Here is an 18,440-nt window from a genome sequence, read left to right as displayed (position 1 = left end):
AGTTTCAAGAGTATAGGTGTTATTTCATCTTTAAACATCTTGTAGAATTCCGCAGTGAAACCATCTGGACCTGGGCTCTTTTTGGTTGGCATTTCCCTGATTGCTTCTACAATTTCATTGTATGAAATTGGTTCATTCAATTTGTTTACTTCATCGTTGTTCAGTGTGGGTAGCCTATATTTGTATAAGAAATCATCCATTTCTACTAGATTTTCTTGTTTCTTTGAATATAGGCCCTGGTAGTACTTAATCATTATGGACTGAATTTCTTGGAAATCAGTTGTGATTGTTCCTGTGGGGTCTCTAATCTTGTTTATTTGAGTCTTCCCTCTCCTTTTTTTGATTAATCTTGCCAGGGGTCTGTCTATTTTTGCAGGGTGTTTTTTGTTGTTGTTTGTTTGCCAGTCCTGTCACTTGTACTCAGGGCCTGGGCACTGTGCTTGAGCTTCTTTTACTCAAGACATGCACTCTACCACTTGAGCGACAGCACCATTTTTGTCTTTTTCTGTGTATGTGGTACAGAGGAATAGAACTCATGGTTTCATGTATGCTAGGCAAACACTCTACCACTAGGCCACATCCCCAACCCTGCAGGGTGTTCTTGAATATATTGTGAGGAGTTTTCTTTTGGAGCATATATATCTCCCATGGTTGGATGAATTTGCATAGGCCTTTGGTTATCTGTCTCACTACTCTCCCTCTTGCAAAAGTGATCAGTGATGGAGAATGTGACATGCCACGAATATTGAATATTAATCTATACAAAGTAATTTTAATACACTGTAAAGTATCGTATATTTTAAGATGAAGTAACATGGTTGTTTGTATACTTTATATTTTTCTCATAATAACTTGTTAAAGTACTCTTAGTACCATTTTATAGGTAGACAGGGTTTTAGGGAGGCAAGTAACTTATCTAAATTACTAAACACCAAGATAGTTTCTAAGTTCTACTCAACTGATTTCAAATCCTTTGTTCCATTAATTATAATTAATTGTAAAGCAAGTGTTACGTAGTCATACACCAGAGTGGTCATTTATTTTTGAATTGGGCTTTCCTACTATTGATCTCACTATGATTTCTCTTTCAGACTACATCAGGAGAAGATGTCCGCGACTTTGCCAAGGTACTAAAAAACAAATTCCGAACCAAAAGGTATTTTGCGAAGCATCCCCGAATGGGCTACCTGCCAGTGCAGACTGTCTTAGAGGGGGACAACATGGAAACGTGAGTAATGGCAGATGTATATTTGGACTACTTCCAGCCAAATACCCTCTTTCACTCCCAAATGCAAACAGTCTCTTCTGTTTCTCTCTTGGAATTATTTGAGCTGAGAAAAAAAGAACAAAACAAGCTGATGTTCAATTACCATTTTCAAGTGTCTCTTGACAATTACCTTTTCCAAAAGTTAAACTTGATTTCACAGGAAAATAAAACAGGATAGTCACTAATTATCTTTAAGTCTTAAGAAATATGGGACTGTTTACAAATGAGTGATGCCAATATTTCATTTGGATACTCCTCTCTCACAAATCTGTAAATGTGTGTCTTTTTGTATGGGATTGTGTGGTCATAAAGTCATTTTTTTCCACTTGAGAGAAAATATGGTCATAGGAAATTCCTTCACAGTAAGTAGTGAGGATTCTCTTTGATGCAACTGGTGTCTTCTTCACCTCTTTTAAACCTCCTCCTTGTATGTTTCTGTAACTGACAACAATCACCCAACTATTTGTTTTTCTTTTATTTTTCTTTCTACATTTATTTGGCTGTTGCTTTCCATGGTTCATACTTAATTGGTTGGATTTTATTTATTTTTGACCTTTCAGTAATTTTTGTTGTGGCTGATTTGCTTGTGTCTCTCTTCACCACCTCATTTTTTGTTTTGCAGTCCTGTTACTCTGATCAACTTCTGGCCAGTAGATTCTGCGTGAGTACTTTTGCTGAAGGGCTCTGCTACCACCCACCCATTTGCTTGCTTGATTTTGAAAGTTTTTCTGTTTGTTTTATTCTGCTTTTATTTAAATGCATATGAATTTCTTGTCTTTCCATTTCAGTTTTTTTCCCCTTGTCCTGATAAGATTTTGAGATTACAATCTACCATAGATCAGGAGAATAACAGTAGGGTATGCAGGTGCTCTACCTAGTTTCTGATCAACAGAAATTCTGGCTTAAGTTCAAATTAAAATCAAAGGGACTGTAGAAATTTTAATTGTCTTCCTGGAGATATGCTTTTATATTTCCTCAAATAAAGGCAAAGAGTAGCTTCCTGGTTACATAATAACATGCCTTATAGCCCTTATTTCTGGAGAGGCAATGCTTTAGGACTGTCAAAAGGGTGATGGATTTTCTTAGGGCCTTTTATAAGCAAACTATTAAAAAGCAAGGTTTACTTTAGAACATGGTGCTGAGTTGGGTTGTATCTGTGCAGTGATGTATACTGACTTTTAACAAGTTATATCATGCTGTTTGACTGAGTTTTAGATACATGACTTCTAAGGTTTAAACTCATACTCCTTCAAGCTAATTATTCATCTCATAAATACTCACATATTTTACTGAAAAAGTACTGTAGCCTCTTACTACTACTGGTATATGTTAATAATATTACTAATAAATGCCAACAGAGATCACAATTTATTATGTGAAAAAAATTCTTTTGGGGCTTGGTGTGATGCAATGTACCTGTAATCCTAGCTATGTGGAAGGCTGAAGAGGGAGGATTACTTGAGCCCAGAAGTTTCAAGCCAGTTGCACAGCACAGTGAGATTCCATTTTTTAAAATTATGAGAAATAACTTAGAAACTTGTGACTTGTGTATTAGCAAACATTTATCCTTATTTTAAAATTACATGGTGTGAGGCTTTCAAAACATTCCTGGTGTTTCACAGTATTCTTTTTCAAACTAACTTTAGATAGCTCTACTATATGTAGAGGGTAATGACCAGATTGTAAGAATTCAATTCATTTTTGTTTTAAATTATTATTCTATTGTGTCATTTGAACTAGATCCTTAACATATCATGTAGTGGTAATTACATACTACTACTTGAGATTTACTTTAAGTCTTCATTGCCTTAAAAGGAATATAATGCTTCCCTTTAAAACAATCATCATTGTGCCCCTGCAACTTTCTTTCCCCCCATCCCCAAAATACTGGGGTTTGATCTCAGGGATTGTGCTCTCTCCACTGGTTTGTTTGCTCAGCTGGAACTCTACCTCTTGACCTACACATTCAGCCATGCCTTTTGCTGATTATTTTTGGAAATGGAATCTCACATAAGCATTCTTGTTCATGCTGGCTTTCAAACATGATCTGGATCTCAACCTCCTGAGTAACTAGGATTCTAGCCATGAATCATCAGTGCCTGATTACACCCCTTAATTTTGAAATATGGTAGCTATAAGTAGTGAGAAGTCTAATTTCTTTAAGGTACATATAATTTGAGAGTTGTTTAGATTTAGCCATGTTTCCTGCCTATTAGCGATTTGTTTTCCATTTCTGTTGATAAACATTAGAATCTTTATAAATATGAAACCTTAAAGTATGTTGTACTAAATTTCCAAGCTGATTAGACGCTGAGAGCATAGGTTTACTCAAAGTAAGTTTAACTAAGGACGATATGCAAGAAACAATTACGGTGAATATTTTTTCAAATATACACCTCAATGTAGCATAAAAATGATAAGCAAAGATGAACTAACAGTTCTTGAAAGGAAAGAAACTACTCATAAGGTAATGAGAAGAGATAAAGCAGTCAGTTTAAAGTAATAGAAGTAAGGGATGTTGTTTTACTTAAACATTCAAGTATTTTAAAGTTAATAACATTTTTTTGTTAAAGTGATTTTTCTAACAACTAAAATATATTCCCATTTGACGTTGCATGAAAAGTTAGTTAGAAGTGGGAAGTTCTAATTATGAGGGAAAAAACCCAGCAGTTTGAAGTCTGTGTTTTCTTTAATATCATAATTTTAGTAAAGTCTCTACTCATAGGATTATAAATAAAATATAAAATCTATTGTAAACCTATCCTATTCAGTCAGAACCAGGTCCTGACATGTTTTATTTTGTAAAAACTCTGTTTGATGTTACGAAATCCTATGATGATCACAGTGGGTTTAATCTGTTTAATAAGGAACGTAAAATTGGAAGGTTTTCTGAGATAGAGAATTTCTGCTTTTCCTTAGACAAAACTCCTTTGCTTGTGTTTGTCATATTTTTAATTGGTATCTAGCATAGGCCTTCGTATTATTTGTCTATAAGTAAGTCAGTCCATCGGTGTTCTCTCAGCTGTTTTACTTTGAAATCTTAATGAAGGAAACTTGTGAATGGAGTTTTCGTAAAGATAAAATTAGGGTGGGTGAGATGGCATTCACAAAGTGACTTTTTAGTGCTAATAGGAGGTAATAGTACATGGTTTATTAGTTTATAGTATATGGTTAGTATGTAGTTAGTATATAGTTAGTATATGGTTTAGTATATGGTTTCTTATATATGGTTTAGTATATGATTTCATGTTTGTGAAGAGGGATGTGGGAACTGTATTATTTTCTTCCTTTGGGAATGTTTTTGAAGAATTTGCATTTAGTTTTATTTCTGAGTTAAGTAGTTTTGTTATTTTTGTTAATTCTTTGCTGTTCAATGAAGTGATTTTTCTCTAACCACTTTATTTTGGCTCATATTTTTGGTTGAACAAGTATTTATTTTAGTGTATACTTTTTAAGATTTCTAGTTATTATAAGTTCTTCTACTTATTCATGCACTGATAGGAGCTATGTTCATTAATAAGAAATAACTGAATTATCCCCAAGGCTAAGAATTAAAGCTCTGTATGATTTTTTTTGTATAAGATATATTAATGTGCTCTATATTTTTATGTTTACTTTCCTTGGGATACTTTTGTTTCAAGATCTTGTGTTTAATTTCTACTTCTATGTGCTGCTACAGAAAGCAACTATTATCATGGAAAATACTAGTAACATTTTCATAATGGGCTTTTGGCTTATAAAATATGTAAAGACATTTGTTCAAGAACATAATATTTATTTTTTTAAAAAATTAAGAATTAAGTTTTTAATCTGTGATGAAGATTTCCAAATAAACCTTAGCATTTTCTAATATTGGACTATTCCAAAGTTCTAAAATTTCTAGAAAATAAGCAGATTAACTTTTTAAAACTATAGTGAATATTCACATGGAAACCATTTGAATTACGTTGAACATCCTCCTATTATTTCCTTGTGAAAATTTAAACATCTTTTATAATAGATCTGAACCACACTGGTTTCATTAATATGCTCTCTCTCTCTTTCTCTCTCTCTCTCTCTCTCTCTCTCTCTCTCTCTCTCTCTCTCTCTCTCTCTCTCTCTCTCTCTCTCTGTGTCTGTCTGTCTGTCTATATCTCTCTCTCTCTCTCTATCTGTCTATCTATCTGTCTCTCTCTCTCTCTCAAGATTTCTGGTTCCCTAGATATTTGCTATAGTGTGTAGTAATTATGTTATAATTAATCTTCATTAAGAAGTGGGTCTATCTGCCACAGTTTCTACATAAACCCAACTATAAGTGTCTTCATTGTTCCTTTTTTGCTTTTAATATAAGAGAAAACAAACATATTCTTTTTAGTGTCTAGACCAAGTCTTTGAATTCTTCTTGAATATTAGGCTAAAACCAGAGTCTGCACTGAGCATATCACTCTTGACTACTGGCTTCATGCATTTATGTAGGGGCTTTCTGGGTCAGGCGAGAAGTAGAAGAGACCTTTTGTCCTATTCCAATTAAAACACAATTACAAACTTTTTCAGAACAATTTTTCCCCCTTAAGGTTAATATAAAAGATGCAACTTAAACTTCTAGCATAATTAATAGACCAAATATGGAAGTATAAAAATGTGTTAACCCTACCAAGATTCTAGTATGGAGAGTCTAGGATAAAGTATATATTTAATGTTGCAAAAGTAAATGGATTGTCCATATTAATTCTTTTCCCTTATTATCCACCTATATTTGAAAATATATCCCTAGTAAAAAACAGATCTGATATTTTAACATTCTATTTAATTTAGCCATTCTTTTTGAGAACATCATAAGATAATCTTAGGCCTCTCTGTTGTTTTTTGTTTCCATAATGTAATAGTATAATCCTGCTGTTAAATTTGTAGATGTATTCCTTAGAAAATTATACAAATCAAGACATCTTGATATATGAAATCTTAAGAAGTATTGAACTAGAGTAGCCTCTTTGAGGATAAAATTATTGACTATAAATGTACTACACAAATTTATTATTTTAAATCATGCAGTGCTAATACAATTTCAGAACTATATAAAAATTATAAGCTAGTAGGACAATAGTCTCTAGAAAATTTCTCCCTTCACTTTTTCTATAATTGAAACTCTCCAAAGCAGGTTTGAACTCTGCAGCTTTTGAGAAAAAGAAAAGTGCAAAATCAGTTCTCAGATCTTGATGCTCTCTAAGATATAGGAACAACTAAGTGTACATTTTCCATAAAATTAGAATAAAATCATTTTAGGCCATGTATATAATAACCTAACTGTATGGTACGATTTTTTTCTCCATTAATGGATGGTATCTGTAACTAATCACATTTTCTGCCTTATAGGCCTGCCTCGTCCCCTCAGCTCTCACACGATGATACTCATTCACGCATTGAACATTATGCTAGCAGGTATGAGACTAGTTGAATGCTAGGCAAATATTGGTTGAAATAACTAACCAAGGAAAGCTAACCTATAATAATTTTGAACAAATCTTTTTTTCTTCCTCAATCTTTTCTGCTATCTACTAATCTACTTGCCCTCTAACGTGCATGCCCTCCACTGCATGTTGTTTTTGGACACCAACAAGAGCATGGGTCCAGAACAATTTTATTTAACCTTGGCCTTGAAACATTTCTGATAGCCTTGTTGTGTTTTGTATACTGAGGACAGTTATGAAATTGGCTTACAGGTCTTCCAACTTTCCTAGAAATCTATTAGACTAGACATTAATCTATGAATAATACTGTTTGACATAGAGAATATAAAACCACAAGCTTTCTGTTTGTGTGTTTATTTTAGGTGATATACTGCAACAATGGGAGTAATTATTTTTCCTTATCCTTGGATCTTTTTCTATTCTTCCTTCTTTGTGTTTCAGATAATGTTATACTTAAAAACAGAATTACTAATTATAAGATATTTTGTGCTTATTAAAGTGGTATAAGCATTTAAGTATTTTTCATTATCAGAAGACATATTTTCTGTAGTAAAACTAAAACTTAATGACGAAACACAGAGCTTACTGTGAATCCCTCTTTTAACAATATTCTGACTACTGGACATGCCTATCTATTGTGGAAGCATTAGCTAGCTATTTACATCTCTCATCAGTGGAAGGCATTAATTGTTTTAAAAGGGAGGCAGCATATAACGTATAGTGTGCATTTATTGTTAGGGCACCTTTTCTTTTGAAAACAAAGACCTGTTCTCAGTGAAAGGAAGATCAATCTGTGGAACAAAACAAAACAGCAACAATATACAAGTTCCCTTAGAATTTATATCAGAAATGTAAAGCTGCTAACTAGCTGTGGACTGCCACACAGGGCCTGAAATGGTTAAGACAACACACACATCCTTTAATTTGAAGGATTCCTTTCTCTTCTTGCCATGATTTATCCTTTAGTTTTCAGGAATGTTCGATTAGGTCTTGAATAGATTCTAAGACGTCACATAAGTTTTAATGAGCTTTTACGTTTTTTATCAGGCTAGCAGAAATGGAAAACAGCAATGGATCTTATCTAAATGATAGCATCTCTCCTAATGAGAGCATGTAAGTATCCCATCTCTTTTTACAAAATGTTCCTGACAATGAAATTGCTTTGAGGGATTTAGAGATAGGATAGTACAGGATATAGGAATTAGGATCATATTCATTTGATCTTTCGAGGAGCCATACTTTTTTTCCCCTTTAATTCTTCAACAGCCTGGTGCAGAATGAGCTCATCCAAATTCAGTCATGATCATTAGTCTTAATAACAAATTTATTTTTCTTTATTCTTACTTTGACCTATTTAATACTATATCAATATCAATTTGCAGTCTCAAGCACTTTAAATACTAAATCTTTGACCACACCTACCAGACATTTAGAAGGATAGTATGTTATTTTAAAATATTGGCTAGTTCACATTTCCTCCACTTATAGCGAGTGGAATTAAGACCTTGGTACAGAATTTTTGCCTTATGCTACATTGTTTTGGGTATTTTTCTTCAGAAATCAAAATAGGAAGTTTTATGATTTAGCATCTTTAGGAGTAACTAAAATAGTCTTTTAGAGGATTTTCAGAGAATACAAATACAGATCTTAGTTTGTCAGTAGGATGAGAAACCAACCCTATTAAATTAGAGAGAAGAACACTGATAATGTTAAAATTGTTTAAGAACATGACTATGACAGGAACACAAGGGCTTAAATCATAGACTGGGTCTTTTGTAGTATGGAACATGGAACATTCCCACAAACCCATGAAGCTTTAACCAGGATCTCACATCAAACAGAGGTTATAAAGGAAATATGAAGGGAAAAATAAGAATCAATCAACCAAATAAAGTGTTAAGAGAAGCAATCTTGCCAAACTACAATTATTCCTTTACTTTGATAAGATAGGATATCTTGGATCTTAGCATGGAAAATACAGGCAAAGGAAAAATGGTAAATTTAGCCCATGTAGTAAGTGTAGGAACCCAAAGTCTTGCACAGATGAAGAAAGGACTTCATAGAAATTAAATATAAGGAAATTTTGCCAAACTGACATTTATATATAACTAGTTCTTGTTAATGTGAGAATAAATCATCTCACTTAGTCCATAAAAGTGATCGAAGTATTAAAAACCAAGTCAACACCCAGTCATTTGTTATGACTTTGTTTCTTCAGTGTTTCCCAATCATAACTATGATGTATTCTTTTTCATAGTTGTGGGGAAATGCATTAATGGTTATCCTGCATAAAAATTTTTGATAGGAAAATTAGTGGCCAAATAATCAGCCAAATTTAAATGGCTTAAATGATGTGCTTGTTTGGCTCACTGGTGCTATAACACATTCCGATTAATTCAGATTGTATCCAGATGACAATGAATGCCATCCACGAAATGCTTGAGAGAATAGTAAGAAAAGCTTAATTACAGCTATATATGCTTAAAACAAATAGAAGGGTCGGGAGTTTGGCCTAGTGGTAAGAGTGCTTGCCTACCATGCATGAAGACCCGGGTTCGATTCCTCAGTACCACATACATAGAAAAAGCCAAAAATGGTGTTATGGCTTAAGTGGTAGAGCTCTAGCCTTGAGAAAGTCCAAGGACAGTGCTCAGATCCTGAGTTCAAGCCCCAGGACTGGCAAAAAGAAAAGTTAAAAAAACAAAGTAGGAGAGTGAGCTGTAAAAAGTTAGAATTTGAAAAGAATAACAAATAGGTGGTAAAACCACTTTTGTCCTTAAACAAGATGTAGCTTTAGCTCATTCTGAGAACATGCTCTCCATTTTCACTTAATGTTATATGATTTAAGAATCCTGGTATTTAGGGGAGGTAGTATTTAGGGACACATTGGGAAAGAGATTTAGCAATTGGTTTGCTTCACTTAAATATTGATTTTTAATGCACAATAATAATCATTATTTTTGTGGTCCCCAGGACCACATATATGCTAAGGTATTTTCTAGCCTCCAAATAGTTATTTTTAGCAAACTAGACATGTCTATTAGTCATCTGATTTGATGGACTAAAATAATTTAAACCAGGAAGCCATTTTCCTAGACATTAGCTTTTTTTTTTCAACCTAAAATTAAGTAGTTCTAAGCTGGATGCTGATGTCTCACATCTGTAATTCTAACTACTCAGGAGGCTAAGACCCAAGGATTGCAGTTAAAAGCCAGCCTGGGCAGGAAAGTCCATGAGACTCCAATTAGCCACCAGAAAACTGAAAGTGGATCTGTGCCTCAAAATGATAGCGTGCTAGCCTTCAGCAAGCAGGAGTGTTCCAGGACAGCACTCAGGCCCTGAGGTCAAGTTTCATGACTGATCAAAAAATGAAGTGGATTTAGGCTACTGGACATGATAGTGCATGTGTGTAATAGCAACACATGGGAGACTGAGACAGGAGGATCACAGGCTTGAGAGCATCCTGGGCTATCCAATGAGATTCTGTCTCAAGAAAAAAAATTGTGGGCATGGTGAAAGGACTAAAAATAATCATCTTAACAATATTTAACCAGAAACAAAGAGCTTTCACTTCTCTTTAAGAACAGAATAGAGTTCTTACAACCTAGCAGCAAATAGGTTTTTCAGGAGCTTAAAGCAATGTATTCTGAAAATAATTTATTCTGGGTGTTAGAAAATTCCTAGTTTCCAGGAAAGATTGCAACTGGCTCCCCAAATATGTTTTTTTACTGCTTTTTCCACTAAGATTAGTCCTTAAGACGTGCTCTGAGGAACAAGTCTTCTTTAATTAGTCACCTGAGTGACTGACTTTTCCCCTCCATTTTTGTGTTTCTATCTAAACAGTAACTGCATGAAACAATCACTTATCTCCAGTTTAATCATTGTAACCACCCTGCCGCCATGACTTTTAGAAGTTAAAATTAAATGACCAATCAACACTTTTGGTTGTTACCTTCCACTAAACTATTTGAGGGCTGCTGGTTATTTCCCCCTAAATATTATCCAAAATAGCATGGGTTAATGAACAGATTATCTCAACAGACTTAGTCTAAGAAAAGCATAAAGCAGCCATTAGCATGTCTTTTAATATTTATTAACTATTGACTGCCCTGTAGCCTTAGACTCCAAATATTTCTATGATTTTTAAAAATTACTCCGAATAAGTAGGCCCATCACATTCATTAGATCGAAACACTTTGCATTATCATCAGTAGGGTGATATACCACAACCTCCACAGAATTTAAATGTCTTAGAAGCAAAAAAGAAAAAAAAACAAATGTCTAGTTAATTGTTAAGAGCAAATAAATGTTTCTATTTTCAAATACACACCAAATCCTTCACCCCCAAAGCTAAATAAGGGGGGATCCAAAACCAAAACCTTTGATTTTATTTTCCAGAGATGATGAACATTTGTTAATCCAGCATTACTGCCAAAGTTTGAACCAGGACTCCCCCTTGAGCCAGCCTCGTAGTCCTGCTCAGATCTTGATTTCCTTAGAGAGTGAGGAAAGAGGGGAGCTAGAGAGAATCCTAGCAGATCTTGAGGAAGAAAACAGGTGAGTTTTCTTTCTAGCTTTGTCATTGGTAAGCAGAGTGCATATACTTGCACACATAGAAAAGCGCCAGGAATCTTCACTTAGAGTCATTCTATGTCTAATTGTTTGCTAAAATAATCTGTTTAGCTCCTTTCGCAGATTTTCTCTCTTTTTTGTTATCTGAAAGAAGAAAATGAATGTAATCATATGATTAAGAACTTCACTCTTAGGCATGAAAGGATTAATGCTGATGTAGTGCATGTGGTTTTGGAGGCTTTTAATTTTCTATTTGAGAATAGAATTTAAGAGGTAAAGGCAGGTCATTTGTTTTTCTGAGTATATAATTTTTACATGTGTTTGGCTATATTATCTCAAACATTTAAGGAAGTAGGTTTATCCATTTGCTTGAATTTGGGAACAAATTATTTCTTCTTATTTATTCACTGTCAAATACAGAAAAGTCCCACTGCTTATTTTCACATGCCGTAGCAGACTACAGAGACAGTTTCAATTAGCCACTACCAGTAAATGGTGTTCACAAAAAGGATAGCAGAAACTAAACCAAAAAAGGCTAAAGAAAATTCCCAATGACTGAAGGGAGGATATAGTTGGAAAAGTCTATAGAGTATTGTGTGGTGTCAGGCCAATGCAAATCATTGGCTTTTACTTTTATATTAAATTTATTGTATCCCAGGTCCCTTGGTTAAGAAAGCCTTTCCACATAATCATTTCTCATACTGTGCCTTCTTTTGACAAATGCCACCCAGGCAAGTCTTTAAAGGAGAAATTGCTCAAATTTGTCACACTTAAGTACTTTCATCTCTTGGTTTAGCCCAAGGCCCAAGACCTCTTAATCAAGGCAACACACTGTGTCTAAGAACCATTGCCCTCAGGGAGGATGTCACCTGAAGATGAAAAAGCAAACTGTCATTCATCTAGTCCTTTCTCTGCTACTACCTGCCTTCTTGCTCTTAAGACTCTCTGACCTCTGGCCACAGTTTCTTATCTAGTTGGATTCTGTTTAGTTTCTTTCCCACCCTTAAAATAAATCCTGCATATGACTCTAGTTGAACATCTTCCCAGAACCAAGACCCATCATGACATTCTTCCTTTATTGGATTTCTATGCTTCTAGCCTCTCAGCTGGGCATGAACACCTTCCACAATTTTCTCTTGACCTGCTTTTTCAACTGCATTTTCTTTTGTACTTCTTGTGTCCTGGTCATGCTGCTGTAGCTAGTATTTCAGAATTTATCCTGCTCTCATCCACTTTATAAATGAACTTCAATCTTGCTTTTCAGCCTAGCTGCTAAACCCTAACCCTCAACAAGCCAGTGTGACAAAGAAGTGCTACCCATCCTTCCTAACCATGTTCAAAATAGGTTTCCCTGCCTAGAGCCCTGCAATTGGATGTAATCTTTCTTTTTATTATATTGCTCAATCACCTTGGACTTTTCTCAAAGTACTTCTTGACAGTTGGCCTTTTTATCTATGACAATTAGCACCTCCCCTTAATGAGATAGCTGATTTCCTTTGAGGCAAGGCCTATGCCTTAATCATCTTCATGCTCCTATAGTATTTGTAGTCTGAATACTAAATTAGTATTTAAAAAACATTTGATTTAAAAAAACCTTGAGAGGGGCCGGGAGTTTGGCCTAGTGGTTAAAGTGCTTGCCTAGCATGCACAAAGACCGGGGTTCGATTCCTTGGTACCACATACATAGAAAAAAGCCAGAAGTGGTGCTGAGGCTCAAGTGGTAGAGCTCTAGCCTTGAGAAAGTCCAAGGACAGTGCTCAGGCCCTGAGTTCAAGCACAGGACTGGCAAAAAAAATAAATAAAAAAAAATAAAAAAATAAAAAAACCTTGAGAATAAAGCAGGCATGTGACACCTAAGAAGTAATAATATTTTAAGGGGACACTTACTTCAAGGACACTTCATTTTTTATCTTGTGTATAGGATTATCTATGAACAAAAAGTGTGATTGTTGAAACATTTTCCTTTGAAAATATCCATTAGTTATGATTAGTAGTGATAGTAATAATTGGTAATGATCATTAGTATCCATTTGTGTTCAATCTTTAACAAAATGAGATAGGATGAAAAAGCCAGGATTGACACTGTAAATAGAATTTGGTGTTTTTGAGGAGTAATTTTTTACTGTATGCTTTTTGCCATTGTTCAATATAATTTTTTAAGGTCATTGATCAAGAATACTATCATGCTTATTGTTGGAATATTCAACAGCTATCTCATGACAGCCAGGTCAGAGAGTATTAGTAAATACTACTGGTAGCTATCATTCATATTTCATTTTAGAGCACTTTGGAGAGGGGTCTGAGAATGGAATTCAGGACCTTGTGCATGCACAGTACTCCTTCTACTACTAAGCTCCAATCCCAGCCCTTCCTTTTCAGAGCACATTGAATCTGAAAATGCAGAGGAGTCACTCTATATATGAAAATAAGGAAGAGTCATTATGTTTAAATATCACTTACATAGAATTGTGTCTTATTCCCCAGAATGTGACTTAATGTGATGGATTCATAAAGAACAAATATCCCTGAATGGACTATTTTGTTTTTTGTGGTATAGAGCCAGTTTAGCCGTAAAGATATTGCAAGATATCTAACATCATTCTTCAATAACAGGATGGTTTGTTCTCTGAGGGAAAGAGCATTATACAGTGTCTCCACTGAATTCCAAAATGAGAAATCTGGTGTTATACAAGTCTTGCTATAAGTTATCTTGACCTTCAGGAAAAGGTCAAGTTGAACCTCCTCCTTTCTCCCTCTACTTTTCACATCTTATAAAATCACATTTGTTACATTTTCAGCTCTTACCTACCAAATCCTGAGGAATCATCTCTGCAGACCTCCTCCCCTTCTGAAAATAGCTATACAGTTTTCTCCTCTCTTGCCTTCTTGCAGTTCTTCTCAAAAAACTTCAGAGCCATCCCTCCTGATCTTCAAATTCAGTGTTGTTTAAAAAGCCTGTAATTTGACATTTCTTGTCCTTCCCTAAGAAATCCCTGGGAGTGATTAAATGTCCTCCCTCTGTGCCTGGCAGCTGCTTATTTTCCAAGTCAGAATTGGGCAAACATGACAAATAGGAGCCTACATTTAGATAAAAGGAAAAAAAATTCAACATTGAGATAGGCTCAAGTGTTCTGGGTGTGGACTTAGTTTATCTCTTTGTGTTGTGTGTTTATTCTATGTCTATGACTTATTCCCAAATAAAATCATAGGAGAAAGATGTAGAGACTTCATTCTCTTAATTATAATTATTCATGACACTTCCACACAACCTCCCAGGAATGCAGGATAGCTAGCTGTATTAGAGGTGTCTCAGGGGTATCTTATCTCTACCATTAGATTTCCTTTTCTTCTGATTGTTGCAGATAAACATTCAGTAAGTATTCATAGAATAAATGAAATGAAGCTGAATATATTTTGATTGTAATATACATGCATGTACATTTGATGAAAATTCATCCACAAATCAAATTTTACAAAGAAAAGCCATTCATAGGCCTTTTCCCCTTGCCCACTTTTCAAAATACTTCCTTTATACAATTTCCTTCATTAGCACTAAACACTACTTTGTCATAAACTTACAATATTAAAAATCAATTTTACAAATCCCAGATGTTAAATTTCTTTCCCATTCACATCCTGAAACTCTTGGTTCATGCTAAAAAATAAAATAAAAATAAAACCCAGACTAAATTTTTCTGGTAAGGTCTCTCATAAGTTTTGGAAACTAATGACATTAGTGAGAGGTACCTAATATTTAATGTTTTATTTCTGTGTAATATCTATCATGATCACAGATAATTCAGATTCATCATTATTTGATGGCGTCCAGTTCAGTGGTAAAAATTTGCTTTCTTGTGTATTACTATATAAAAATGGTAATTTTTTTTTTGCCAGTCCTGGGCTTGAGCTCAGGGCCTGAGCACTGTCCTTGGACTTTCTCAAGGCTAGACCTCTACCACTTGAGCCTCAGCACCACTTCCAGCATTTTTGTATGTATGTGGTACCAAGGAATTGAACCCGGGTCTTCGCACATGCTAGGCAAGCACTTTAACCACTAGGCCAAACTCCCGGCCCCAAAAATGGTAAATCTTTTATCTGACTTGAATCTGCAGTATTCAAATCCCAACATGGTTTTTGTTCGTTTTTTTTTCTTTCTGCACTATTTCTAAGAGATGTAAGGCTTGCTCTGAAATACAAGGTAGCCTTTACAGGAAACATTCATTGCCGGTCTACTACCTCCAGAGCCAATTTATTAGATTGTTCCTAATTCAAAAAGGTGGGTAAATGCTGGCCCATCAATGTAAAGCCTAATGTTAAAGTTAATTCATAAATAACATATGATAACAAGGAACTCTGGATTTTTGGGACCTACTCAGTAATTTTCAAATAGATGCCTTATTGGGTAACTAGACCTAATGTAGCCTAAATTTGAGTTTTTCACTTGACCCTTTTCATTCTTCCCAATGATCACACAAGATTATTTATGTTATTTTCAAAGAAATTTTAGATTGGTTACTTAAATCATTGAATTTAGAGTAACTGAAATCATAGACCTGTCCCTTGCCTTATTAGTGACTTGATGATGGCAGACCCTGTTCTAGTAGAGAGCAACCTTCTTTGACTCCAGCATCTTTACCTCATGTTCTTTTGTCATGTGAAGCTGAAATGGTGGTAAGAAGATGGCAAGCTAAAGGAGCTAAAGGGGTCAGGAGCAAGCATTCCCAGACTGGGATGCATTTAGTGTCCAGATAAATAGCAAAATATATTTGGATAAGGAGGCAAACAATGACAGGTCATGCTTCTGGCCAGTGGGTCACACCATGTTGAGAATCACATGGTGCCAAACGGAAGAGTTTACTATATTCCCTTGAAATAAGATAGAGAGCCCCTCCAGGGTATCAGCCAGTAACAAGGCCCTGTATTAGCACTTATTAACATCTGTCTTGTACAAAAGCAATCTACGTGTGTATACAGGTTCATATAGCTGTGTTCAGAGTAACTTTTTGAAAAGAACTATTTGGAACTAGAAAAAACAGGTTTGGAGCCCAAACAAGAGATGGTTATACTTTAGATGGTTATACTAGATTTGGTGAATTGCTGGGTCTAGAAAAAAACAAGGATGTTTCCCAGGCCATGTGGGTGTGCGGTAAGATGATAATTATTGGCATATGAAGCTGACATTTCAGGTAGCATAGTCTGCCCTTTAATTCAGCATTATATATAAAGGTCCTTCCTCAAGGGCTGAATACTAGAAGGTGATGTATGGGGAATGGAAAAGGTTGGGCTGAGGTTCTGGTGACCTCCTCACATGTAAATGTCTGGCAGTCTATGACAAATAAAACTTGGAAGCTTGTAGGACAGGTGTGGGCCTAAGAATTGAGGCCTGTGAGACACTAGCAGAAGGATATCACTAAGTTTGATAGAACTGTGTAAGATGTGGACATTGTTATTTATTAAGTGTTTTATTGTTTGAAAAGAAAATATACTCATTTATACAAAATCCACAGGGTTTAAAAAGACAAACCATTCATTTTCCAATCTTACCTCTTTATTGTCGTCTTTCCTGTTCCTTCATGTTTTACTTGGGTAGTCTAAAGAAAATTTCTTTTTTTTATTGTAATGTATAGAGGGCTTACAGTTATATTCACCAGATAGTAGGTGCATTACTTCTCACACATTGATACTCCTTCTCATGTTTTTGTTCCCATTTCCCTCCCCCAACCCCTCTCAATCATCTTGTTTCCCCCATCCCTTTCCTATTTCAAATAAACATATATACAATATACCAGGTAACAAAGTCAGATATTGTAACAATATGAGATTAACCAGAGGGCAACAAGAGAGAAGAGAAATAACATACTATATTAAGAACAACAATCACACAAGACAAAGCTCATGTTTCCATATCCTGGCAATCCTTTCGTTTAGCTTCATCCTATATGGCTTTATGTATCTAGGTTGTGCACTGTTGTAATCCTCTGCTAGGAGAGTCCTAGGTATGTACTAATTATTACAAATGAGGGAAACCATTGTTCCTTTAGGTCTGGCTTACTTTACTTAATATGATTTTTTCTATTTCCTTCCAAATGGGATGATTTCATTCTACTAAAGAAAATTTCTATACATTCAAGTATTTGGTAATGTATTTGTGGTCACTGGGATTTCACAGACTGTTATATAGTGTTCACTCTAGTCTTGTCTTTTTGTTTAAAACTCCTACTTTCCAGTATGGTGGAAAAATTTGTCATAAGAGAGGAGGAAAGCTTGGGAATAATAATTTGCCCAGGGGCTAGAAATAAGGCTCAGTGGTACAGTTTTTGCGTAGCATGCATGAAGCCCTGAATTCAGTTCCTCAATACTGCATAAACAGAAGAAGCCAGAAGTGGTTCTGTGGCTCAAGTGGTAGAGTACTAACCTTGAGCAAAAAAGAAGCTCAGGGATAGTGCCCAGGCCCCAAGTTACCCCCAGGACTTATTTTGTTTTTATTTTAAAAATAAAATAAAAAAATCCCAGAAGACATAAGAAGTAGAGGGTTAAGGGCACATAGGTATAAGAAGAAACCTGGCCTTAAATTGGAAAAGGATTAACTCTGAAGACCATATGACACAATAAGGAATTTTGGGTAAGAAGAAAGGGGAGGGGAGGACAATGAAGCAAATGTTAAAATGTCTGGTATAGCCAAGCAGTGCCTGTAATCCTATTTACTCAGGAGACTGAGATCCAGAGGATCATAAATTCAATGCTAACCCAAGCTCAAAAATCTATGAGAATATAGTGAGACTATAGGCATACCTCAAGTGGTAGAGAGCCAGCCAAGCAAGAAAGCTGAATGTGAGGCCCAGAGTTCAAAATTCAATACCAGCAAAAAATAATGTTCACTAGATAGCACTAGAAATTAAGAGAGGTCATTTGCTACGTTTGTTTAAATTAGAATGGTATATGAAAATGTTAATAAAACTAGAAATTCATGTTACTTGGCAATATGGGCCTCAAAGAGTCGCAGAGCTCTTTTCAGATAAAAGAAGCTAGTATGAAAAACATGAGACGGAGGAACAATGTATGTCCCTTCTGTCTGGTGAATATAATGTAACCCTTCTATTAATTATAATAAAAAACAAACAAAAAAGAAGCTATTATGATCATATAAATCAGGA

The 18,440-nt window shown here is 35.0% G+C and overlaps 1 protein-coding gene across 5 annotated transcripts in view; it reads left to right on the top strand.

The window, feature by feature from the left end:
- Dmd (dystrophin) overlaps window positions 1–18,440 on the top strand; it is a 1,999,854-nt gene that overhangs the window by 1,932,634 nt on the left and 48,780 nt on the right. For 2 of the 5 annotated variants that reach the window (XM_090326714.1, XM_090326712.1), the window contains 5 exons: window positions 1,092–1,228; window positions 1,890–1,928; window positions 6,620–6,685; window positions 7,762–7,827; window positions 11,113–11,271. In XM_090326714.1, coding sequence (XP_090182840.1) covers window positions 1,092–1,228; window positions 1,890–1,928; window positions 6,620–6,685; window positions 7,762–7,827; window positions 11,113–11,271 — 467 coding nt within the window. The remainder of the gene's footprint in view (window positions 1–1,091; window positions 1,229–1,889; window positions 1,929–6,619; window positions 6,686–7,761; window positions 7,828–11,112; window positions 11,272–18,440) is intronic. The other 3 variants (XM_090326710.1, XM_090326713.1, XM_090326711.1) reach the window with 2 other exon arrangements.

Source organism: Megascapheus bottae, chromosome X, assembly GCF_031878675.1.
Source record: "Megascapheus bottae isolate mThoBot1 chromosome X, mThoBot2.hap1, whole genome shotgun sequence".
Lineage (NCBI taxonomy): Eukaryota > Metazoa > Chordata > Mammalia > Rodentia > Geomyidae > Megascapheus > Megascapheus bottae.
Note: the sequence above shows the minus strand (reverse complement) of the source record. Positions and strands in the feature narration are given on the sequence as shown.